Raw genomic sequence first — 25,053 nt, forward strand, 5'->3', positions numbered from 1 at the left:
GCAGATATTCTCATTGGTGGAGTGAGAGGACTGGAACAAGAAACAGAGACCAAACACTTAGACCTCCAAGCACTAATAATAATAATAATAATAATATCCAAAGAAATAAGTAATGCTCAAAGTAGGTAGACTTGAAATGCCTCATGCCCTACTGATTTCAAAGGCTCCCCACACTCTACATCCCCACGCTAATAACGAGAAGTGACATTAATATGTCTGTTAATTTCCGAGGGTGGCACGACGAGAAGCCCCCTCCCCTCTCTCGTCCCGCCCTGAGGAGGGACCAACAAAATGGCGGCGGCGGCGCGCCGTTGATTCAAACGCAGCGCGCGGGGCGGCGGTGGTGGGAGGCGGCCTCCCGGCGGGGTTCACTGCGCCTGCGCCCCGCGATTCAAGATGGCGGACAGTGCGGAACTAAAGGTAAAGGCGCAGTTTCAAGCCGCCCCCCCTCCCCTCTTCCTCCCCCCCCCCGCCTCACCGCCGCGGCTCTTCTCTGCTCCCGGGCCCCCCTCCTCCTCCCCGCAGCAGGCCTGGCCCGGCGGCCGGGCGACCCAGTGGAGGAGCTCAGGGAGGGAGGGAAGGCTGGCTGGCTGGCGGCGATCCGGGGGTGTGTAAGAGGAGAGGGAAGAGAGGCGCTGAGGGAGGGACGGAGGGAGAAGTGAGATTGGGGGGGGAGCGCCTTTGGCTCACCCATTGAACTGAGTTTGCCTCCCCCCGTATGGCCTCCCTTGCTTTTCTCATCAGCCCCCACCCTAGGAAGCGAGTCTGCTCGAGTCTACTTTCCCTCGGAGGTGCTTTTCTCTCAACCCCCTGCCCTGCGAGGTTGGCCAGGGCTGAGGAGGAGAGGAGACCTCGTTCTCCTGCCCAAGTTGTGGGCGACTCTTCTCTCTCCTCACATCTGCATCAGATCAGCCTCCCTCTCTCTCTCCCTCTCTCTTGCTCCTCCACCTTGAGCTGGCTCAGTGGGTCCTCGCCCCCTTGAAGGCCACGAATTTGAGGAGTGCAGAGTAGGTTATGTGCGTCTCCTCCCTCCCCATCTCAAGAGGAAAATAATCTAAAAAGGGGGTCCCGCACAAAGCTGCCCCTTCTTCTTTGACAAAGATGATCGTCCTATTCGCCTACGTGGAACGGAGTTTGTCCAGAATCTGGCTTCTTTCACCTACCCAGCTTTTGCCCCCCTCTTTTCTGCCCCTCTTCCATACGTTTCTTCAACTGTGCAAGGGGCAGAGAACAAGGAGGAAAATGTGTCTTTACCTAATCGTCTTATCCCGAAGTTTTGACAGCTCTCCCTGACTTTTAAATGCTTAGTATTTGCCAGTGGCAGAGAAGGGTGCCTGAAAGGAGTGGAAACTGAGAGACTCCCCTCCCCAAACTTTCACTTTCAAAGGGTGGAAACTGGTTTTGTAGTAGATCCTTTTGATGTTCGTTCAAATTTCCTTTTTTTTTGTAATCCTTAACCTGGATTGCAAAGGTTTTATTACTCCATCCAAAGATGCTAGTGCAGTAGGCAGGGAACCCAAATTATGGGCGTGTGAGCAACAGCTGCCTTTCAGAGGAAGTAAATAAAACTATAAGCATGTGTGCATGCATTTTTTCTACTTCCCAAGAGGTTTGTTAAACCTACATTTTATTTGAAATCGTAGATGAAATGATCAAGGGCTTATTTTAATGGGAGTAAGAAACTGAATAGAAACTTTGGCTGTATTTAGATCCTTAAGCTCATGTGATGGAGAGGGCTTTTTAGCTCATTTCCTGAGAAGAAATTCTCTCATGTTGAAATCTAAAGCGCTCTGAACTCTCTAGAGGGATAGTAGATAGGAGGAAACTCCCACCACCTTGGTTTCCTGTTTTAAAGTGAGAGGAAACCAAAAGTGCTGAATCTCACTTGCTCTTCCCTCTTATACACTGCTATTTTCTCAGTATAGCCTCCATGCATGACAGCTAGAGAAAAAAGAGTGAGTTTAAAAATATCTGAGATGATTTTGCAGCCAATCCTTCATCCGAATAAAGTGTGTGTGTGAGGTAGTATATATATTAAAAGCCCTTTCTGAAAGTCTTGAAATGCCCTACTCGCTAAATGAGTGAGGTTTGATATGGCTGCTACAATTCTAGTTGCTTGCTGTGATTCCCCAGGGGGTATTATAGTAATAGATCATAATTTCCTTTTTTTCGTCCTCAACATACCCACCCTTGGCAAACACAAAGGATTGTTTTTTAAGTAAAAAGTATTTAGTATATTTCTTAATCTGTTTTGAAGACTTGCCTGTTTACATACTATAAAATTCAACAATGATTACAATAGTCACATGTTAAATATTGAATAACAAAATGTGTCTAGGTTGAGTGGGGGTGTTTATTTTCCCTACATACTATAGACTTTTATAATCACAATGTCTTTGTAAGCAAAATAGAAACCACATGTTTAATACCTTTTTATAGATAATATGTCAAAGTGCATGTCAAATGCTTTCCAGTTAAAATTCATTTACCAAGGGATTATTTTGTTTACAGTGTCTCTCAGTGTCTTAATGCTTTTGGAAATCACACATGTTGCTTTTATGGCTTTTTTATCCTGGCTTTTCAGAAAGGTTCTTTGCTCCTTTGGGGCATGTGTACACAGTGATGGCAGCTCTCTTTGTGAGGTGAAGATGAATGGATCCTGTTTATAACCTCCATTGCCTTTTGTGTTTGGGGTGTGTGTGTGTGTGTGTGTGTGTGTGTGTGGAATCTTGCTGCAGTAGGAGACTTAAGGAAGCCTAGTGCCCATTTCTGCAGGCAGCTTGTTGTAAAGCATAAAAAGGTTTATCTGTTTTCCTTCATACTTGGGGTTGCTTCATTAATCTTAGTGCAGTAAATACAGCAAGGTATTGGTAACAGACTCTTATTGGCTAGGATGCTACATTTATTAGGTAGTTGTTTTAAGCTTGGTTGATCTGGGTGGCAAAAGATTTCCACCTCAATCTTTTACCTCTTCCTTCAATGCCTCTCTGGAGAGAGGGAATACATATATGTGTGTGCAATTCCTCCTCATGAGAGCTTGATAAAATTACTTGATGAATTACTAGATTGTGTTTTTTAAATAGATGCCATTGTCGGAGGCAGCATGCCTCTAAATATCATCTGCTGGTAATCGCTAACAGGGAGAGTCCTGATGCTCTCAGCTTCCCATAGTCATCTGGATGGCCACTGTGGGAACAAGCTGCTCCGCTAGATGGGCCTTTGGCCTGATACAGCAGGGCTCTTCCTATGTTTCTTTTTAAAAACTGGAATTTTATATTAGTCTACTTTGGCTGCCCTCTATCTAACCTCCAGTTCCTTTCTGAGTAGGCAAGTTTTTGTCCCCTCCCTCTAATATCTTTTCAATGCATATGCTAACTTTCCTTTCTCTGGATAATGCTTAACTTTACTGCTTATTACCCTTGCTTTTCCAAAAATCAGCACAAGGAAACTGAGATAGTTCTTCTCAATTTTCTGTCCTTACTGGTTTGTAGCCAGAAATGTGAAACTGACTTGTTTCATCAATCTTGTCCATTTGTTTCTTTTGGAGAGGTGGACAGGGGTGACCCGCAGGCATGGCATGATGAAGGTTGCAGGCTTAAAAAAATGCCTTCTGTTTTGTTATGGAGGACAATCCTTTGTTTAGATAAAGCAACTTTTATTTACTTAAGAGGTTCTTTGTAAGTTAGCAGTCAAATTGCTGGGCAAAATATTTTGCCTTTTGAAATTTATATTAAGTTTCCTGCTTACCTGTGTTTGACATATTCTCAACCAAAAATTGAAGTTCTGTGACACAGGAAATGTCCAGTCCTTCTGCTTCTTGAGTTATGGGAAGAGTAAAGGTTAGTTTGTAAATTTTGTGAAAAACCCTACTTCAAGTGTCAGATGGGGCAAAGGCTTTATTGAGGGATGGCAAGAAGGGGTTATGGCCCACTGTAAATTGTCATAGAACCATGACCACAGTTTCAAGTAATTAATATTTTCAAGGATGCTCCCAAAGAAAGTAGGTGGGGGAGACTTTCCATCTTTTATGGCTTTCCAAGCCCTGTTGGATCGCTTTGATACCAAGCAAATATCCCCCACTGTAACTTGAATAATTATTTCTGCTAACTTTTGTGTGCAGTCTAAACGGAAATATTTTGTTCTGCCTCTTGTTAGTATTCTTAGCAAGTAAGATAAATGCAGGCATTAAAATAAATAATCCTGACTTGGATTCAGAATAAGTTGGTTGCACTTAGTACTCATTGAAAGCAGTGAGATTTAAATGGCGGCCTAACTAACTTGTCCCATTGATTTCAGTGGAACCTAAGTTCAGCTAACTTCAGTGTGGATCCAGCCCATTGTGTGTAAAACTGTCATTAAAGCTGTTAAATTACAGGGAGACGTGTTCTTCTGTTTTGCTTTGTATTTTCTTAGTAAACATCAGAGCTGCCTCTTTTTGAATGTTGTATTCAAACTAAAACATTCTGAGACATTAAATAGCTTGAGTGCCAGATTCTTCTGTCATTGAAAATTTCCTGTGTCCTAATATATCATTTAGTTACTTTTTAAAATCAAACAGGTTCTGAAAACATTGGTTTCTTACCCAGCATTGTTCTTTTTTAGAGGGTTGTGAATCCCCCAGTTCCTTATTCTTATTCACCTAAGAGATTTTGTGTGTGTGCTGATATAATAGCTCATATTAAGAACATAAAATGAGCCTGCTAGATCAGGCTGGTGGCCCATCTGTATCACAGTGGCCACAGGATGCCAGTGGGAATCTTCAAGCAGGACCTGAGCACAAGAGCACCCTGGTTTTCAGAAGCACACCATCTTGGCTAGTAGCCATTGATAGTCTTCTCCTCCATGAATTTGTCCAATCCTTTTTTAAAGCTTTACAGATGAGTGGCCACCATTGCTTCCCAAGGAAGTGAGTCCCGCAGTTTATGCACTATGTCAGAGCTTTCCAAATTTTTCATGTTGGTTACACACTTTTTAGACATGCATCATTTTGCAACTCAGTAATTCAGTTTTACTAGCAAACCGGACGTTAAACTAACCCCTTTCCAGCCCCGGGAGGAGCACGGGGAGCTTTCGTGTGACACCTACACACTGCAGCCAACACAGTAACATGTCGTGACACACAGTTTGGAAAGCTCTGCACTACGTGTGGGGAAGCATATAAATAAACAGCTAGTTCTGGAGTAGTATGTTGTGTGATCTTTGTGTGAATGTCTTCATTACACAGTTCTAGGTTTTCATAACATTTACATATAGATCAGAGTTTAATTATTTCTAAAATTTCATTGTTGATGCTGTCTTCTGAATGGATGTCAAAAGTGCATATTGAGAGGCTTCCGTCTTTACACTCTCATTTTAAAGGAGTGCCTTTGAGAACTGGGAAAGATCCTTGAAGTGTTTCTTGTTAGTTATGTTTCCTGATTTTAAGGAGTGATGGTGATGGAAGCTAAAGAAAGATTTTGATTTAAAATATCTAGTCATGTGTTCTTCTGTACAGGTGATTTTATGAATGTAAATCTCTCAGTTGAAATCAAATACTAGGCTTGTTTGATGTGAGGAAACTACTAACAAGCAAGGTATTTAGTATTTTTAGATGATAGTAATAATGAAGATTAGGCCTCCAAGGATGGAGAAACTTCATAATAGCACTAGCAAAATAGCCAAATAAGCAGAAGCCACCATTTTCAGCTTTTAGTTATAATTTTGCTCAAACCATTTCCATTGAAGATCTATCTAAATCTCAGTGTTGGATACAAGCCGAATAATTTCACAATTGAAATTGTTTTAATGAGCAGCCCTTACCATGCATCTTCCTATTTACAGTTTTTCTTCTTGTATAATCCATGGTGTTTCTTCAGTGCGCTTTGAGAAGTCATCTTTACATTTTTATTTCTTCATGCTGAAGCTGCAGAGATCAAATAAGCAGCTGTGCATCACTGTAAAAATAATAATCCAGCCCATGGTACTTAAGTATGTTTGCCAATAAAAATTAGATTGCAAATTTCATGCACACATAAATATGAATAGTGTATGCATACTTGTTTGTGAAGGGTTTTATACTTCATTAGGAGTTCTCATCAATTATATTTACAGGGATATGGGGTGGAATTTTTATTCATGGATACACTAGTAACTATTGTCTAATAAAGACTGGAAATTCTCATTGGCTTAAAGGTATTGCATATAGACAGAAAATGTCAGTGGTGGTTGCTGAAGGAGGCATGAGTCATTTGTAACCATTAGATTGGTATTATTTTAACATTTATTTAAAGCAATTTTCAGATGTGGTGCAGAACAGAAATGTGGTGCAGCACTCAGTCCTAAATGCATTGCATGAAGTAAGCTGTATGGATGTCAATTGTGCTTGCTTCTGGGCAATGCCTTTAGAATTAGGGCATATTTTGGATAGATGGAAGGTGATGGGAGATGATGGGGCTTGATAAAAGCACAGAGTGAATAGTAGAAACTGCAGAACAGATGAAACTGGTAGTCTTGGAAAGACGAGGAAGTGATGCATTGGTTGAAAGGGATTGTGTTGGAAAAGGAAAATGGAGAGGCAGATTTCATGGAGAGGAGGCGCTGCAAAGGGGACGGATGAAGAATGAGAAGGTTTGGTTTAAGTACAGAGCATAGCAGTCTAAACAAGGATGATTGAGAGGTTGGAAGTCACACGGTAATCAACTGGGAGCCAGTGTAGATACTTTGGGTACATGTGCGGTTGAGAGTGAGTCAGTCTTAATGAGTTTCCAGAAGTAATCTTAGGCATTATACTTTTTAAATTACAAACTTTATTGAAATTTTTAAAAACAATTACCAAGCATAAAGTCGAAACAAAATAAAAAAGTACCTTCTAGTAGCACCTTAGAGACCAACTAAATTTGTTATTGGTATGAGCTTTCGTGTGCATGCACACTTCTTCAGATACCTGAATGCATGCACACAAAAGCTCATACAAATAACAAACTTAGTTGGTCTCTAAGGTGCTACTGGAAGGAACTTTTTTATTTATTTTTACTACGGCAGACCAGCATGGCTACCTACCTGTAACTAAAGCATAAAGTGTTATCTTCCAGGACAAATCCATGTACAGGTGTTAAATCTTGTGTGCAGTCATCTGCATGGCATCAAGACACTTGGGAAATGTTTTACATTACAGATTAAGCTCACACCCACAGGGTATACTTCAATCTAGAGCATTAAAATAATTTCTCCATAGTGCCTACTATGACAAGAGATGGGAGATTACTGTACTATAGTTAATATAAATAGAGACCATATGGAGTTAAACCCATCCTTCTTTGTTATTCCTCTTATCACCCTCTGATGTTGAGTTAAGTGCTCCATTATACTTACGATCATACTTAGATTCTCACAGAATCACAATTCCCAGAATTCCTTACAAATGTGTAAAACACAGGAAAGTAAGTAGACCTTCTTGGCTGTGAGTCCTGGAGGACCTGTTCCCTGCCTTGCATGCCTTTTCTACCTGGCCTGGGAGGGTGGGGCCCTGACTGACTCCAGTTACGAAAGCTGAAGGATGTCCAGAGCACTGTTTAGTCCTGTTGCGTTGGATGAGTTTCAGTTAATAAGGCTCAAGGGTGTGTACAATGTGCTTGGATCCGTCAGGGCGACCACTTGCATTCTGGATCCTTGTCCCTCTTGGCTGATAAAAACTTGCAGGGAGCAGACAGGTGACTGGGCCAGGGGAGGTGATTAATAACTCAAAACCTTGCTCGCTGTTTTGTGACATTTTGTAGTTGGTCCTAATAAAATTGGGTTTTTAATATTTGCATGCTACAAACATGCTGTGCCAGAGGAGTGACAGGAGAGGGTTCTAGAGGCATTTTGAATCAATTGAAGAGCACTGACCAAGTAGGAAGGCTTCCTGTACAACAAGAGATGTAAAACTTATGGAAATCTTGAAGCTATGGGAAAAATGGTAAATTTATGGAAAAAATAAAAAATGCAATACTTTTTTAAAGTACTCTTTACATATTGAAAATCACAAGTTTTCATTACAAATGAAGCTACAAACTGCTGAATCGTAAGGAACCTAGCATATCTTTGGTTTTGCCAGTTTATGAGGAGCAGGCAAAAACAGTAAAAACAGAAATCAACATTATAGTATAGTAAAACAAATGATAATTTATTCTGAAAATTATTTGTATTCTCTAGTCCTCTACAGTATCAAGCAGACATAATGCACTTATTTCCATAAAAAGATCTGAAAAAAGAGAGGAGGGGGAACAGAACTAAACACTACATGAAATTTAATCAGTCTCTTTCTTAGCTATCACTATCTGTTTCTGTTTCTCTGTATTTGTCACCATATTTATCATGGACCCCTAGAAACTGAAGATTTACACAGATTGAAGCAAGCTTATACCCTTTCACATGCCAATTTAGTTATTGATTTCCTGTGAGTATTTCTGACCACAGACAAGTTATTGGAGGAGTCTGAAGTAGGTAAGTATAGTGGCAAAGCCCTTGTCACCATATTGCAGAAACAATATGCTTGGTGGAATCTCAGATTGCGATCCTTGGCCAAATACCTGAACATTTTCTATACTCTGCAACTTTTGAAAGGAAGGACTAAAATATGCTACAGTGCCACTCTTCAAGTTAAGGGCCAAAAGCCTGGAACAGTGGCGTAGCGTGGGTTGTCAGCACCCAGGGCAAGGCAAGTAATTTGCGCCCCCTAACCCGTGGATTTTAGCACTGATTTTAGCACTGCGAGTGCGAGCGCCCCCCCAGATGTTGCGCCCAGTGCGCCCGGCCCCCCCTGCACCCCCCACGCTACGCCACTGGCCTGGAGAAAAAGAAAAGCCCTTTTCTAGCAGTGGCACCAAAACATAAATTGTGTGTTCCTCCCTGGGGAAAGCAGTGCACAAATGGGGGCCACAACTGAAAGGACCTGACCTCATGTTTCCAGCCTCCTGTTGGAAAGACTTTGGATAATAACCACAGGGTTCTGGTCCACAAAAAAGGCATTGTTTGACTGGAGGTCAGTTCTTCCCCTTCCTTTGAGGGAAGATCATTTGTCTGTCTTGCTTGAGATTGTGAATGTTCAATCATACTGATTTATGATTAATTTTTGTTGTATTTGGATACTTACTTTATCTTTGCACAATTTTTGGTAGTAGGATTTAGTTTTTGCTGGCGGGGGAATGACAAAACACCTAAAGCTGAAATATTTTCCTAAATGACTTGTCTTCTGAGAGAGCAGTCCAGTTCCTGTCCTGATAAACATCTCTTGTAATCCCCATTGACTGAGCACCATCAGTGTCCTTTACTGTGTATTTTGCTCTCTTGCTAGGAAACAATACTTAGCATTTTTCTTTTTGGAAAAGAAAGAACAAGTGCAAGTTTCAAGAGCATCAGGCTCCCAGGCAAAGTCTTCTAGGTGGGAGAAGATTACGTTTGTCTCCTCTGCAATATTAGCCGCTAGGTTTATTTTCTTTGTCAGATTCTTTACTATTCACCTTTGAAGAAGTGCTGCATTGCTTTCTAGGCCTTTGGCTGCACTGAGATTTGTTAGAAGGCTCCAGGGGCTGTGGATGTATAGAACAGAATTCTTTCCAGATGACGAAGGCTTTAATGGGTTATAGGAGTCACATAGATAAGGGAGAACCTAAACGTATTTCAAGGGGCTCATGCAATGTCCATCCAGATGTTGAACAATGCATACTCCTTTTGTGAAGGGTAGTATTAAATCTTTGCAGGGCAATTGTTTCTGAAGAGAGGTAAAGGTATAGAAAAAAGCGAACCTCAAAATGAGGTTTCATAACAGTAGGGAGGGGAATAATCTTAATTGCCAACAAAACTTACAGCCTAGCATTGTCAGGCAAGTTCAGGTCACAGAATTTAAATTTTGTCATAACTGACAGTTTCCCTTTAAACAGTTACAATGCTTGTGAACATTCTGTGGCATTAAACCAGCTCATCCAGTTGAAAATGGGGTGAGAGATGGTTGGCAACCTATTAAGAGTGATTTTCCCTATACAGTCTAGAAAAACTGGGTCAAGAACTTGTCAGTATGCTTCTGGAAACTTAGCTGGGACTTTGTCAATCCTTGAGTAATATTTTTTTTAGCTGTCCACATCAGTCAGATTAGAAAGTGAAAAAATTCTCATCCACAAATGGAGGTAGGTTATGTAATAATGCAACATTTGTTATGTAGCAGACTAATCAATCTATTGACCAGTATAATAAGTTGCAATGTATGTTGTTAGGCTTCTGTTTCTCTGAAGAGACAAGCACCTTCACTGAGATAGATTTACCTGATCGCAAATTCCACTCAAACAAAATGAAATTCCACAAAGTGTGTGTAGAACTGCAGTGATGATTGCAGTAGTAAGCTGGCCTTCCAATCTACCTGATGGATGTAAACTCACTGTAGCTTGAATGTCCATATGCATTTGCACCAACAGAAGTTGATCCAAATGAAAACAACATTTTAATTTGCAGTGGTTCTTGATCTGATGTTTTGAGGGACACCAAGGCAACAGCTGTTTGTTCATCTGTCACATACTATTTTCCTAAACATCAGGCGCATCCCTTACTTCTAAGTGGTATTTTTAAACTATGGATATGAGATTTAAATATTGTGAGGGGTACAGCATATTGATGACCACTACAAAGGACCCTCACTGCATGTTAGAAAGGGTGCATGCTGGATAATGAGGCTGGAAAGAAATATTGATGAGCTGTTTCACTGAAATACCTTTTATCAGTTATACTGAATGAGGTTGGAGTCTGGCAGGGGAGGCTAGGGAATGTATAATTCAGCCACCTATAAGCAGTTTTTTTGAAGGTTGCTTGTGCGTTCCCCCTTTATTTCCTACTCCAGATGCATTGCTCAGAACCATACAAGGCTATTCATTTCCCCTCCTCAAGAAAACTGGACCAAATCTCTGTAGGGTAACATTTTAAAGTGTTTTGCACTCATTTCAGAAGCACTAATTAGCACTGCTATAGTTGCAGTAATGGTGATAACCTGTTGTGTGCTGCTTGTACTTAAAATCAAGACATTTTATGTTGCAACTGAAAAGGCCTTCTAGCCAAAGACCTAATGATGGTAGAAAGCCAGCAGATACTTACTGGGGTGTGTGGGTGTGTGTACGTTCACTGTCAAGTGTTTTTCCTGCTGAGCAGAGTCACAGGTATTTTTTATTTTATTTATTAAATTTGTATACCATCCTTCACCTGAAGATCTCAGGGCAGTTCTCAGGTTGTAGTCAGTGCAAAGAGCTTCTGACTTTTCATGTTGAGGCCAAGATGGCTAACTTGGATAATTTGAGAGGTAAAGAGAGATATAGATGAGGCTTTCAGGGGTGTGGTGGTGTTCATTTGATGTCAATTTGATGTCACATTGTGAGTTTTCTGGGATGCGGGGTCTTGGGACAGATGGGATCATAATGAGGAAAAGAGCACAGATGTCTAAAAAATGAGCATCCCTCTGGTGATGAACTGATATCCTCTCACAACAAGGATGTGCCTCTGAGGGTAATGCCATGGGGACTTCCCATAGGCATATGGTTAGCCACTGTGAAAATAAGATGCTGTACTGGGTGAGCCACTGGCCTGATGCAACAGGTTCTTCTTATGTTCTTAATTTTAGATTATTTACATAGGGACCTAGATTTGTAATGGGCATACTAACTGCAAAGTTACTTGTCTGCCTGATGCAAAGGTCTCAGTTGTCAAAAGTATGGGGGGGGGGATTTGTACCTCTGCATGGATAGTGACTGCATTGTTGCAGTCCTGGAAGGGAAAAAACAAGTTGTTAAATAGGATTGTAAAATTCAGATGATCTGAAACAGCCAGTTTGGTGTAGTGGTTAAGAGCGGTAGACTCATAATCTGGTAAACCGGGTTCGCGTCTCCGCTCCTCCACATGCAGCTGCTGGGTGACCTTGGGCTAGTCACACTTCTCTGAAGTCTCTCAGCCCCACTCACCTCACAGAGTGTTTGTTGTGGGGGAGGAAGGGAAAGGAGAATGTTAGCCGCTTTGAGACTCCTTAGGGTAGTGATAAAGCAGGATATCAAATCCAAACTCTTCTGCTTCTTCTTTTGAAGAAATGATATCTGTTCTGCATGCAAAGTTAGCTAGGCAGGCAAAGCTGGAGATTTAAGTGTGTGAATAAGGGAAGGACGTTGGGAAGAGGGGTTTAGGCTTGTAAGGCATGGGAACATTTTGAGACAGGTCAACCTTGTATAGAAAATGCTCTACTTGTGTGTCTAAACTGTTATTGTATGCCATCAAAAAAAGAAAAAGGCTTCCATCAGATCACTGATGGGATCTGCACTGATGTTGGCTCACCATGGAAGAAATCCTAAGATCATGCTCAATAGCTCCATGAACAATTTGAGGCAGAGTGTTGTGGCAGATAAAAATGCAATCTTCAATACTTATGCAACTTCCTGTTGCTGCTTTTGCATTCTACTTGCTTTCCCAACACACCTCAAGGCCCAAATAATTTTTCTCCAGACAGAGGCATGCTTTTGCTATGGGATGAAATGATGCAAATCGCAGAGTGTTCTCAAGAAGTATTGAAAGCAGAGTTAAACTCTACTCCAGATTATTGTAGTCATGTTTTCCAGTTAAAGCCGAGGGTAGAATGTCTTCAGCATTGGGCTCTTATTTGTAGATGACAAAAAACTGTGAACTCTTTATGGGCATAAAAGGATCCTTGATTATGAAGAAGAGAGTTGTTTTCAGGGTCAGTTGAAAGGCGTTGTTAGCAGTTGTGAGATTAAGGTCTTTAAAAGTATTTTGTATCCTTTCCAATGCTTCATTGTCTTCCCACCAATACCTGCTTACCATCACTCTGTCTGTAGGGCCTCCTCCATATCCTTTCTCTTGCCCCTTTGCTCCTCAGTTGTGTCTTTCCCCTCCACCCCCATTGCCTTGATTCTGTTGTTGCCAGCTTTATTTCTTGTCCTCCCATCTCCCTTCTTATAGTTCCATCTGCCCTCCTAATCCTTAGTGCTGGCTCACATCCTCTGTATGCTTCCTGTGCTCTTGCTCAAGAGCAGCTTTGAATATATTTGGCAGAAGTCTGTGTCTGTCACCACTCTGAGTTCCCCCTGCGTGTAGCTCTGCTACCTTCTTGCCAAGCAAAGCAACTTGCCATCTGGTAGTCTCACAACCCCTGCCCTGGACTTCTCCATCTTCCTTCCATAAAAGCTGTTTCCTTCTAGGGAGAATCCACTTCCCTCTCTGACCCAGGCCCTAACAGTCACCATGGTCCTCGCCCCACCCTCTTTTCTGCACACCATCAGTTTCTGTTCCTTAAATTCTTTCCCTCAGAACAATCTCTTCCCTTCCACCCAAAAACATTTCTGTTTCTTTACTTCCCCTTTCCCTCCAGTGTACTTGAACAAGCAGTTTCTGTTCACTGTCCTGATTATCAATCTTCAAATTTACTGGGCACATCCAGGTAACTTTTTGGATCCTGGCCAATGCATGGCTACAGGTAGCCTCGTGGGCAAGATGGAGGCCAGACTAGAAGTGCTAAATGTAAATATTGACTTTATTCTTAAAGAATTACATTGCCTCGCAAGGTGGTGCACACTTACAATTCATTAAGTACATACTTATTGAAAAAAATCTATCAAACCTTAAAGAGCATTGCCACTGAGAACTTCACCTATATTTGTGTTTCCTTCTTCCATTTCTCTAATGAAGTACGGGTTGTTGGTTTTCAACTAGTAAAGGGACAGCTTTAATGGTGTTTATAACCTACAAAGAAAACTATATTAAGATAGCTACCTAATGGCACTGGACATCTTGGAAAAATAAATAGTGTGGGAAGTGGGAAATTGTCATTGTTGGCTTTTGTCAATATAGTAGTCTTTCCCCCCGTCATATGTGGTAAGGTAAAGGTAAAGGGACCCCTGACAATTAGGTCCAGTCGTGACCGACTCTGGGGTTGCGGTGCTCATCTCGCTTTATAGGCCGAGGGAGCCGGCGTTTGTCTGCAGACAGCTTCCGGGTCATGTGGCCAGCATGACCAAACTGCTTCTGGCAAACCAGAGCAGCGCTTGGAAACGCCGATTACCTTCCCGCCAGAGCGGTACCTATTTATCTACTTGCACTTCGATGTGCTTTCGAACTGCTAGGTTGGCAGGAGTCATATGTGATAGAAATGTCTCAATGTGGAAAGTTTCTGGTGTTTGCTAACTGTGATACTTGCATTATTTTTAAATTGGAATAATTATGGAATAGTAATTATAGTTATGTTAAGTATTAGTACAGTGGTACCTCAGGTTAAGAACTTAATTCGTTCTGGAGGTCTGTTCTTAACCTGAAACTGTTCTTAACCTGAGGTACCACTTTAGCTAATGGGGCCTCCCACTGCTGCCATGCCGACACCACATGATTTCTGTTCTCATCCTGAAGCAAAGTTCTTAACCCGAGGTACTATTTCTGGGTTAGCGTAGTCTGTAACCTGAAGCGTCTGTAACCTGAAGTGTCTGTAACCTGAGGTACCACTGTATACCAAAAGACACGGGTGTTGTGCATATTTTCTTCATAGCACGGTTAGTGCATGCCAGATGGTAGAAGGATAGGTGAAAACCAAATAAAGTTGAACAGATTAGAAAGTAATGGGAACAACCAGGGATAATTAAAGTGATGGTGATGATGATAAAAAGGAGTATAAGGAAGTGCTTAAGTGGTTGGGGTCTTGTGGTCAAATACATCAAGGAACAGTCAGGAGTTGTATTTAATGTGAAGGCATGGTGTATAATAATAAAGCAGAATTATGATAGAAGTGAAGTTGGAGTGAGTGGGGAGTATTTGTATTAGCTTAAACTGTTCGTAAAAGTGATATATTAAGTGTTACTATAATATTAGACAAGTCATTCTAGTATTTTCCTTTATACTTGCTTGCATTTCCTTTTTTTGTACACTTCAGTAATAAAATAATAAAATAATTAAATAATTTAAATAACCTGGGTGTCTGTGTCTTTAGATACAAAGAAAGAGCCATTAATGTGCATCTCATCTCATGTGGGAATTGGAGAATGGGGGAAATCAATGTTGAAACTGGCTTTTTCAAATTACTTATGGACTAGTAGACTCCAGTGATGGTTGCCAAAGTAATGACAACATTTCTCCAGCTGAATGGAAGGGAATTTGGGAGCAATCTCTTTTTTAAATAACAAAAGGAAGATTAATCTGACAACCCCTTCTTGACTCCCTTGAAATATGTCATCTTTATTTTTTGCCTTTTGTCTTGATTCTTGCAAGCACTTTTAATTCTCCTCTAGACACTCCACGGTATACACTAAGACAGTGTCTAATGCTGATGTATTTTTCTGCAATTACTTGTCTTTAAACTAGGCTAACAAATAGCAATGTAAAACAGCTCCCATCTGCATGACTAAACACAACACTGGTAATAAAGATGGAAAATGCCAGCAAAGATGACTTTATTTTTCTAGCACTGAAATAAAGAATACTGTTAAAACCCACAGCCTTGTTTAATACAAAAAATAACAATAAAATTCTGACAGAAAATAAATCTCAAGCATCTTTCACTAGCATTACTCCCTTTCATTTCAATGGGGCTTTCCCCATGCCTATAAGATGTGAGGATATACAGTGGTACCTCGGGTTACAGATGCCTCAGGTTACAGACCCAGAAATAGTATCTTGGGTTAAGAACTTTGCTTCAGGAAGAAAACAGAAATCGTGCGGCAGCAGTGGGAGGCCCATTAGCTAGAGTGGTACCTCAGGTTAAGAACAGTTTCATTTTAAGAATGGACCTCCAGAATGAATTAAGTTCTTAACCCGAGGTACCACTGTACATCCTCACGTCTTATAGGCATGGGGAAAGCCCCATTGAAATGAAAGGGAGTAATGCTGTGTAATTCATATGTTCCATTAATTTTAAATGAAGCTTAAAGCAGAAGTGTTGGTGGGTAGATTTGTACTAAAAAGACTGGCCTGTTCCTGAGGCATACTGAAGACTCTGTCTTGATTTCGGAATTTGGGGTACAAGTTTTGGAGACATGTATTTGGGCAACGTGCATCAGCTCATTGATTCCAGTCTCTTGGGCTGATGGCACAAAAGAAAACCATCAGTTAAAATCAATTTCAGCATATTTACAAGTGAGCATATAGGTCACATACCTGTTTAAATAAGAAATGTCTTTGTTTGCTGGCAGGAAGTCATTGGAAACAAGACTAGTTGGGCCTACCTTGGCAAGGAGTTCCCAATCCTGGGAGCAGTCACTGAGAAGGACCTTCCTTGAGTTCCTTCTAAATTTGTTCCAATGTTGGAACAAGAAAGAATGACCTTCCCAAGAATCTCAGAAAGTGGTCCTTCAGATAACTTAGTTCCATGTTGTATAATGCTCCTGTAAGCTGTATAACAAGATAGTTGCGTGATTCCTGTAATCCATCATCAGTTATCTGATTGCTGTATTCAGAACCCACTGAAGTTGTTTCTGTTTTGTTTTGTAGGAGTTAGTGCTCAATTAATCTAGATTTTGGTCTCTGAATTTTGCTTACAGTTGCTTTGCTGGAGTTTTAGCTTACCGGTATATTGTTAGGAAATCAGGATTGTTCTGTGTGCTGTCAGTGTTACTTTGATAATATTCTAAGGGAATTAATGGATTTCATTTGTTTTCCTGATTTACCCGTGGGCTGCTGTTGGACTTTGGTGCTCTGTTTTGGATCTCCTGCGTGTACGTTGGTAAAATCCTTCTCTTACACCTCCTTCCTGCCTCCTTCCCTGCGTCATCCTTGATGTGTGAGCTATGAACTAAGACTAGGAGAGAACCAGCCAAAGCTCTGAACAGATTGGCCTGTTCTGTTCTAGCTTTTATAACTGCAGGCACACTTCATTGGATGGAGGAAGATGATGTTCTTTGGAAAAGGAAGAAAAATGTGAATGCTTTGTATCCCAGCCATGGTTATTTGAGGTGGGGGGGCATTCTCATTCTGTATACAAAATCTGAAAGGAAGAGTCCTTTCCTTTCAGCTACCTGAATAGTACTTAAAGGTGAAGCTATGTGATACATTTGTTTATATATTCCCTCCTCCCTCACATTAGAACAACCCTTGGCTTTTAGCATTCCAAAACCATAAGGTAAAATGAAGTAAGTTACTACCTGTCTGTCAAGGACCTGAGTGTCCATGAATTTTTTCTCTCCTGCTTTCCTTTTGCAGTTCTGCAGCGGTTGGATGATGATAGTCTTATAATCCCTTCCTAATGGGATGCTTAGGTTATAATCTTATAACTGGAATTTAAGGCAAGCCCATATATAATAGCCCAGGATCTCTGTTATCCTTCATGAACCATTTACTGCTGTTCTCAGTGGTCTTAATATGAATCTCAATTTCCAGCAGTTTGTCTTCTAAAACAATGAATGATGGAGCAAATGTTAGTCAAATTGGGGGGAAAACAAGTCTTGCTGCAAGTAGGATTTTTATTGCATTTCCCCATGATGTTCTCTCTTCATTCACAGTTGTTGTTGTTGTTGTTTAGTCGTTTAGTCGTGTCCGACTCTTCGTGACCCCATGGACCAGAGCACGCCACGCACTCCTGTCTTCCACTGCCTCCCGCAGTTTAGTCAAACTCATGCTGGTAGCTTCGAGAACACTATCCAACCATCTCGTCCTCTGTCGTCCCCTTCTCCTTGTGCCCCCCATCTTTCCCAACATCAGGGTCTTTTCCAGGGAGTCTTCTCTTCTCATGAGGTGGCCAAAGTATTGGAGCCTCAGCTTCAGGATCTGTCCTTCCAGTGAGCACTCAGGGCTGATTTCTTTAAGAATGGATAGGTTTGTTCTTCTTGCAGTCCATGTGACTCTCAAGAGTCTCCTCCAGCACCATAATTCAAAAGCATCAATTCTTTGGCGATCAGCCTTCTTTATGGTCCAGTACTCACTTCCATACATCACTACTGGGAAAACCATAGCTTTTACTATACTTACCTTTGTTGGCAAGGTGATGTCTCTGCTTTTTAAGATGCTGTCTAGGTTTGTCATTGCTTTTCTCCCAAGAAGCAGGTGTCTTTTAATTTTGTGGCTGCTGTCACCATCTGCAGTGATCATGGAGCCCAAGAAAGTAAAATCTCTCACTGCCTCCATTTCTTCCCCTTCTGTTCTATCTAACTCCTATCATACCAGACCATTATTTTTTTTTGTTGGCTGGCTCTGATAGGAACATCAGTAGGGCATGAGGTTGAGGAAAATGTTGGGTATTTCAGTGCAGGAAGTTATTTCCCCTCTATTTATTCCTTGATTAACCCCCTTACATACCATTTGCCATGCTGGCTGGGAATGATGGGAGTTGGAGTTCAACATCTGGAGAGCTGCAAGTTCTTAGCCTCTAGCCATGAACAAGTTGGAGGGAGTGCTGTGCTGCTTACTCAAAGTTGCACTGCACTGATCCCAAAATAATATCAATCTCATCATAGGCATTGTGTTCTTTTGTTCTTATATGGGCAGCATTACACATGTCCTCCTTCCAGACCAAACAGCTAGCAAGGGTGGAATATTCCTTATCTGTATATGACAGTTCACTGGCAGCATCCTGGACACCACATGCTCTGCTTCTCTAAGATTGTTCTTTGTGGTTTGGATAGAGCTATATCAGAATGATGACATCTGCTGTAACCTCCCTATCTTGACTGCAACATGTGTTCAAGGCTTTGCAGTGCACTATGGGCAAGACTCAATCAGTTTGGGTGTGGGGTAGCCTTCTGATAAGGTTTTTTAGATGTTCCTTCTTCTCTCTACATTGAAAAATCTGGATGGAAGGCTTGTCCTTCTAGCTATGTTGCAGAATTTGACAGTTTTAACAAAGTAGTGCCTCTTGATTGAAACTTTTGGATGACACAGTGCAACAATTTATTGCGCAAGATGGAAGTTCATTTTCTCCAAAACAACATTACACACCTGTGAAGATTGGCACTGCTCAGTTGGAATACAGTTCCCTTTCCATGCCCAATTCTTAGAGATACAGGAGGAATAAGAGAACTGAATATTTCCCAATCCAGATACAGTGGTACCTCGATTTATGAACTTAATCCATTCTGGAAGTCTGCTCTTAAACCAAAACCGTTCTTAAACTGAGGCACGCTTTCTCTAATGAGGCCTCCTGCTGCCGGTGCCCTTCTACCATTCAGATTCCGTTCTTAGACTGAGGTAAAGATCTCAAGCCAAGACACTGTTTCCAGTTTTGCAGAGTTTGTAAACCAAATTGTTCTTAAACTGGACTGTTCTTAAACCGAGGTACCATTGTACTTCTTTTATTTCTGTGAGCATCCTCATATAAAGTGATGCTAGATGACCTGGTCAATAAAGAAGATGCACATGATTCATGAGGTGGGGGCTGAAGAAGGCAAGGTTAGGTTCTACATCTGATGAGAGTCATGCCATGAATAATGCAGGCAAACCACCACATGGGAATTAGTATATAAAGTAATGTGGTCAAACAGGAAATATTAGGTTCTTGCTTACAGGCTAAATGGTAGTCTTTAACTTTATGAGGTGATGACAGAGTGTAAACAAACAATATTTCAGATAGACTGAAAGGACCAGTTGAAACTATTAGCATTTTTTTTTTTACTGAGAAATGGCTTTCCATCTCATTCTCTAGTTTTGCTTCCTCAAATATTATACTAAATATTATATTTATTTATATACTGCCTTTTCCACAAACTGAGTCACAAGGTGGCTTACAAACAAAAAACAAAAAACACAGATAAAATAGAAAAGCTGGCAGGAAGTCACTGGATTAATTAAAATTAAAACCGTATAAAAGTAAACCTATTAGAAATATGAATAATAACAACAATAAAAACCTCACAGCAGCAATCCTTTGCTTAAAAACAGTCAGTCCCTAAAGGCCTGTTCGAATAAAAAGGTCTTTACCTGCTCACAGAAGGACAACAAGGAGGGAGCCAGTCTTGTCTTAGCGGGATTTGATATCCTTCCGCAGGGCCTGTAAGACGGAGCTGTTCCACCAGGCCTATGGTCCGTGCCCAGTCTGACCACCTTCTTTCTATGGGACCCTGTATGTAAGTGGCCTCCTTGGCTCTTTCTATCGGCCCATATGGAACCAGCACGAGTGGCCGGGCCTGGTGAACTTTTAATTCCTTACCCCTACGGTTATGATTCGTGGGTTCTCACTTAATTTTATTTTGATTTTAAATGTGATTCGAATTGTAGTTTAAACTAATCATTTGATTTTGTGTTTTTAATGTATTATATATTTGGTGTTAGCCGCCCTGAGCCCAGTCTCGGCCGGGGAGGGTGGGGTATAAATAAAATGTATTATTATTATTATTATTATTATTATTATTATTATTATTATTATTGTTTTTAGGGAGTTCCAGAATCTGGGTACAGTCACTGAGAAAGCCCTCTTCTGTGTCCCCACCAAGCAAAATATTTGAAAACATGTTTTGTGTATTCCACATCACATAGAATTGTAGAGTTGGGAGGGTTATTGGATCCAACCCCGTGCATAGGAGGCTCATCAGCATTTTGGGCAGTTGGTGTACTTCTCCTTACTTATTTACAGAACCGATTTTTTAAAAAGAGCTTTCTTGTGCACTTTGAATTTCTTCCAGAGATTTTGGATTTGAATTTTTGGCTAAATGAAGAGGTGATTCACAGACAAACCATTTACACTATATGCCGCATTCTGTGATACTGGGGAGCAGTTTCATGTTGTCAATGGCTCCTTGAACGACATAGAAATTTAAGGGATATCTGATGGTCCCAGTGAAGGCTAGGAAAAATTCAAAAAATTGAGGGGCAGACTATGTACATAACTGAAGGAATACTGAATTTCAAGCTACTACTCAGGAGCTTGGGAGTCTAGGTGCCTTGTGTGGTTTTCTTAACCACCATGATCTCTTCCATATAAGTCCAAAGTAAACTCTTCTCTTGAGATTGCTTTAAGAAAATGAAGGTAGACCATCATGAAGGTCCATGTTTAGGGATATATTTTACAATTGTAGTAATAGTTGTGCTTTATTCAGTTTCTAGTAGGAATTAAGTGAGATTGCTGTATAAATCACTTGGTTATGATTCTTTAAAAAGTTTCATTGAGGCTTGTTTTATCAAGGTGAATGTGGCATTCTTGAATACTTTTTTAGACTTCACAATCCACAGTTGCTCACTTTTATTCTTTAGGTTTTATATTTTTCTCCATTTATTAAGTTTTTTTAAAGGATTTGTGTATCTTGCTGCACAACATATAGAAGAAATGGGGATAGATCCTCAAACAAGTTCTTTGGGTCTAACACACAGGGTAGTTTTCAGTTGATTTAAAAGCCAGTTTGCTGCCTTTGAGAGTGTATAATCTTTTGAGCTTAAACTCCCCAAATTCTGGGCGTGTTAAGTATACTTTCGTAGATGGAAAAATATTTCAGACTTGTGAGCTCCACCCTTGTTTTTCTGGAAGCCAGTTCTGGAGATTTAATAAGGCTCAGCCTGGCCCAAGGAGGTCTAGATTTTTCATATTCATAGGTGTCAGTATAAAACTTCTAGGGGCTGGAGCAGATGTAATGCAACCATTTACTTGAGAGTTGCAGGTTATATATTGCATCAGCATTCCTCCGGCTCCCAGTTCTTCTGTAGTAACCCTCAGTCTTTTGACAGTTTGGATATTGTGCAAATATGATGCATCATGCAACCTTGAGGGGGGGAAGTATAATGGAACCATGGAAAAGTAATTGTTTGGGATATGAGGCTATACGCTGTGTTAGATACTGGAAGGATGGGCAGGAGCTTCTGCATTAGCCTTGTCTATTAAGAACAGAAGCACACTATTTATTTGTGACATTTGTATGCCTCTCCATAGCATGAACTTTTCTGGGTAGCTTGCAATAAGTAAGTAAAAAGCAACTAAAATACAAACAAAACCATTAAGGGGATGGGGATGGGGACGGAAACCTACTTTGATGCAGCGAAAGCACAACAGAACTTGCCACACACCCCAAGTTAAAGACAGATTTTAAAATCCCAGAGCTCCAGACAACCTAAATTATAAAAAGGCCCAGGTGAACAGAAAAGTCTTCACCTGGCACTGAAAAAACACCCGAAATGACACCAGACAAACCTTCCTGGGAAGAATTTTCCATATCAGGGAAAAACCAATGCTGAAAAGGCTCTCTTCTCCCTGGTGGCTGCCCACCTCGCTTTATTTGGCAAGAGCACCCAGGGCAGGACCTCTAGATATATTCTTAAGGTTTGGGTAAGTATATCTGGAAGAGTGGGATGTTCTAGGTAGTTTGATCCCAAGGCACTGAGAAGCTAGAATGGGTAGAACCATTTTTAGAGAGGAAGAGATCTTAGGGCAAATTGACTTATGCCTGCAGTAGTCAAAGTGTTTCTCAGGACTTCTGCCTCAAGTTTGAAGAACATTTGCAATCCACTGTGGATGGCTGCTTCTCAAACCTCATCAAAGTTAGTAGGGACATGGCATTTCATTCCAAAAGGGCTTGTAGGGAAGTCGTTTTTTTCTGCAGCCTCTCATATCTGGAACTGTTTCAGAGAACAACTCTGTGGAACCACTCCGTCCCTTCAAACCAACGTTCAAAGCCCATCTCTTCTGTTTAGCCTTTGACTTAAGTCTTTATTCCTCACCCATAGCCCAAATGATGCCTAAATATGTGGAATTGCATTTTCTTATGTGTGTCTTGTTACTCTGGCCTCTCTCCTCCCTCCTAAATTATGTTGTAAGTTCCTTGGGGCAAGGTTCTGTCTTGCTTTGCTTATTCTGCAAAACACCTGGTACAATGATGGTGCGATATTAATAACACTTATCTTGGCTTTTTGTTTGTCTTCAAGCAAATGGTGATGAGCCTCCGAGTTTCTGAGCTGCAAGTACTTCTTGGATACGCAGGGAGGAACAAGCACGGCCGCAAACACGAACTCCTTACAAAAGCCCTGCATTTGCTCAAATCTGGTTGCAGTCCTGCTGTCCAAATGAAAATCAAAGAACTGTACAGGCGGCGGTTCCCACAGAAAATCATGACCCCTGCAGACTTGTCCATCCCCAGCGTCCACTCAAGCTCCATATCTGGTACTTTGTCACCATCTACCATTCCACAGCTTGCTTATGACAGCCACCCTGCAACATCACCTTTGCTCCCTGTTTCTCTCATGGGACCTAAACATGAACTGGAACTGCCCCACCTTACCTCAGCACTCCATCCTGTCCATCCAGACATAAAGCTTCAGAAATTACCCTTTTACGACTTATTGGACGAACTGATAAAGCCAACCAGCCTAGGTAAGGACTCACCTCTTTGCCCTGGCCTTTGGCACTTGAGATGTGTATTTTAGGACCCACCCTATGCTTCTAATTGTCATTTGTTCTAAACGGTGTTTAATGTTAAATTTTAAATTGTTGTGACCCACCCTGGTGGTGAAGAGCAGGTAATAAATCATATTAATAATAAACAATGATTGTTACTTTTTACAAATGCCCTCATTGTGCATGGGGGTATAGGGAATAAATACAAGGTCATTAAGCTATACTTTTCCTTCCTTGGGAATGCTGGTGCATAGGTCTGTTGGTTGCCTTATCCAGTCTTTGTCTTAATCATTTGCTAATGGGAGGGGTGGGGCGGATGGCCCATTGCAAAAAGTTTAATCTGCAGGCGAGCAAGAGGGAAACACCCAGAGGTTGTTTGATGGAAGCAGTCATTTGGATACCTTTTCAAGAATGCAGTTAACCTACTATTTAATAATGTGAAGAGCAGGAAGTTTTGTCATAATCAGTTTACAGTGGTTCATTCACAAATTATTCTCCAAGGAATGTTTTATAGGAAGCTAGCTGTGGAGTACTACCTTAAAGTCTGAAAATCTATGAATTTAGCCTTTCACATAGATCCACAAAAGTTGGCAGTTCACAAAAGTCTGTGTGTTAGCTTATAATTTATTTTAGTCTTTTGGGAAACTCTTTAGTTCATACAGTTCAGATCTGGCAAGGCGACCTCAAGCTTGAAAAGGTGCTCCTTAAAAAATTGATGTGAAGATAAGCATATTTCAAAGTTATTTTGTATTGTCATGGATAATGTTACAATGCATTTAACTGTCCTTGTCAGAGCATTGTTCTCAAATATTCGTTAGCACTGTCTGTCTCAAGGTAGTAAACAAATGGGTCTGAAGCACTTAGTATTTTGAATGTGCCCCTCATTTTTTTGGAACACTTGTTCAGTCTCTAAAAGGCTGATGTAAATTCCAGTCACTTGTGACTCTTCCTGCCTGGATTATAGCCAACCCTGCAGGGTCTCTGGCTTTCTATCTCTAGCACAACAGGAATTTTTGTTTTCATGCTGTCATCTTGGTGACTTGTGGAAGAGCTCAAGAAGAGTTGTTTCCTTGGGAAACAGATCCTAGGTCATTGTTACTCTTTGGATATATTTTATTTTGTCAGTGGAGTTAAATACTTTCTGGACAGGATGATTCCCTTTTTGAAATACTTACATGGTAACCATTCGAATTTCCTTCTGATCCCTCCACCCCACCCTTGTTTGGTGATGGCAATCATTAATGGCTTAGGGATTTGACCTCTTTGATATCTTGAGAAACAATGTTCTACCCTGATAATTGTGAATGACACTGTGTACCTCTCTCAAATGCATGTAACGAGGATGATAAGTTGGTTTAGTTCCAATGCTTACCTTGCCTGATAGCAGTTGTCTGTGGATTAGTGAGGCACTGGAACCTCTAATTGTTTGAAAGATGATCAACTCACTCTTGATTGTCTAAGAAACATGGGAATAAATTTCTTGCTAGTCCTGGCCATATTCTGCCTAAAACATTTGCAGCATCAATCTCACCACATCACCATGCCAGTTCTGTTAATAAAAGGGCATGGTTACAGTGACTGCAGGGGACGCAGGTGGCGCTGTGGGTTAAAGCCTCAGCGCCTAGGACTTGCCGATCGAAAGGTCGGCGGTTCGAATCCCTGCGGCGGGGTGCGCTCCCGCTGCTCGGTCCCAGCGCCTGCCAACCTAGCAGTTCGAAAGCACCTCCGGGTACAAGTAGATAAATAGGGACCGCTTACCAGCGGGAAGG

General features: G+C 41.1%; 1 protein-coding gene across 3 annotated transcripts in view; it reads left to right on the forward strand.

Annotated features, from left to right (window-relative positions):
- Positions 1 to 298: 298 nt before the first annotated feature.
- Positions 299 to 25,053, forward strand: part of PIAS1 (protein inhibitor of activated STAT 1) — a 53,605-nt gene continuing 28,850 nt past the window's right edge. The window contains exons 1-2 of one of the 3 annotated variants that reach the window (XM_079953558.1): positions 299 to 420; positions 22,816 to 23,260. In XM_079953558.1, coding sequence (XP_079809684.1) covers positions 397 to 420; positions 22,816 to 23,260 — 469 coding nt within the window. In that variant the 5' untranslated portion in view covers positions 299 to 396. Of the gene's footprint in view, positions 421 to 513; positions 608 to 9,939; positions 10,143 to 22,815; positions 23,261 to 25,053 lie in introns of those variants that run through there. The other 2 variants (XM_079953560.1, XM_079953559.1) reach the window with 2 other exon arrangements.

This window comes from Podarcis cretensis, assembly GCF_951804945.1.
Source record: "Podarcis cretensis genome assembly, chromosome: 14".
NCBI classification, from domain to species: Eukaryota; Metazoa; Chordata; class Lepidosauria; order Squamata; family Lacertidae; genus Podarcis; species Podarcis cretensis.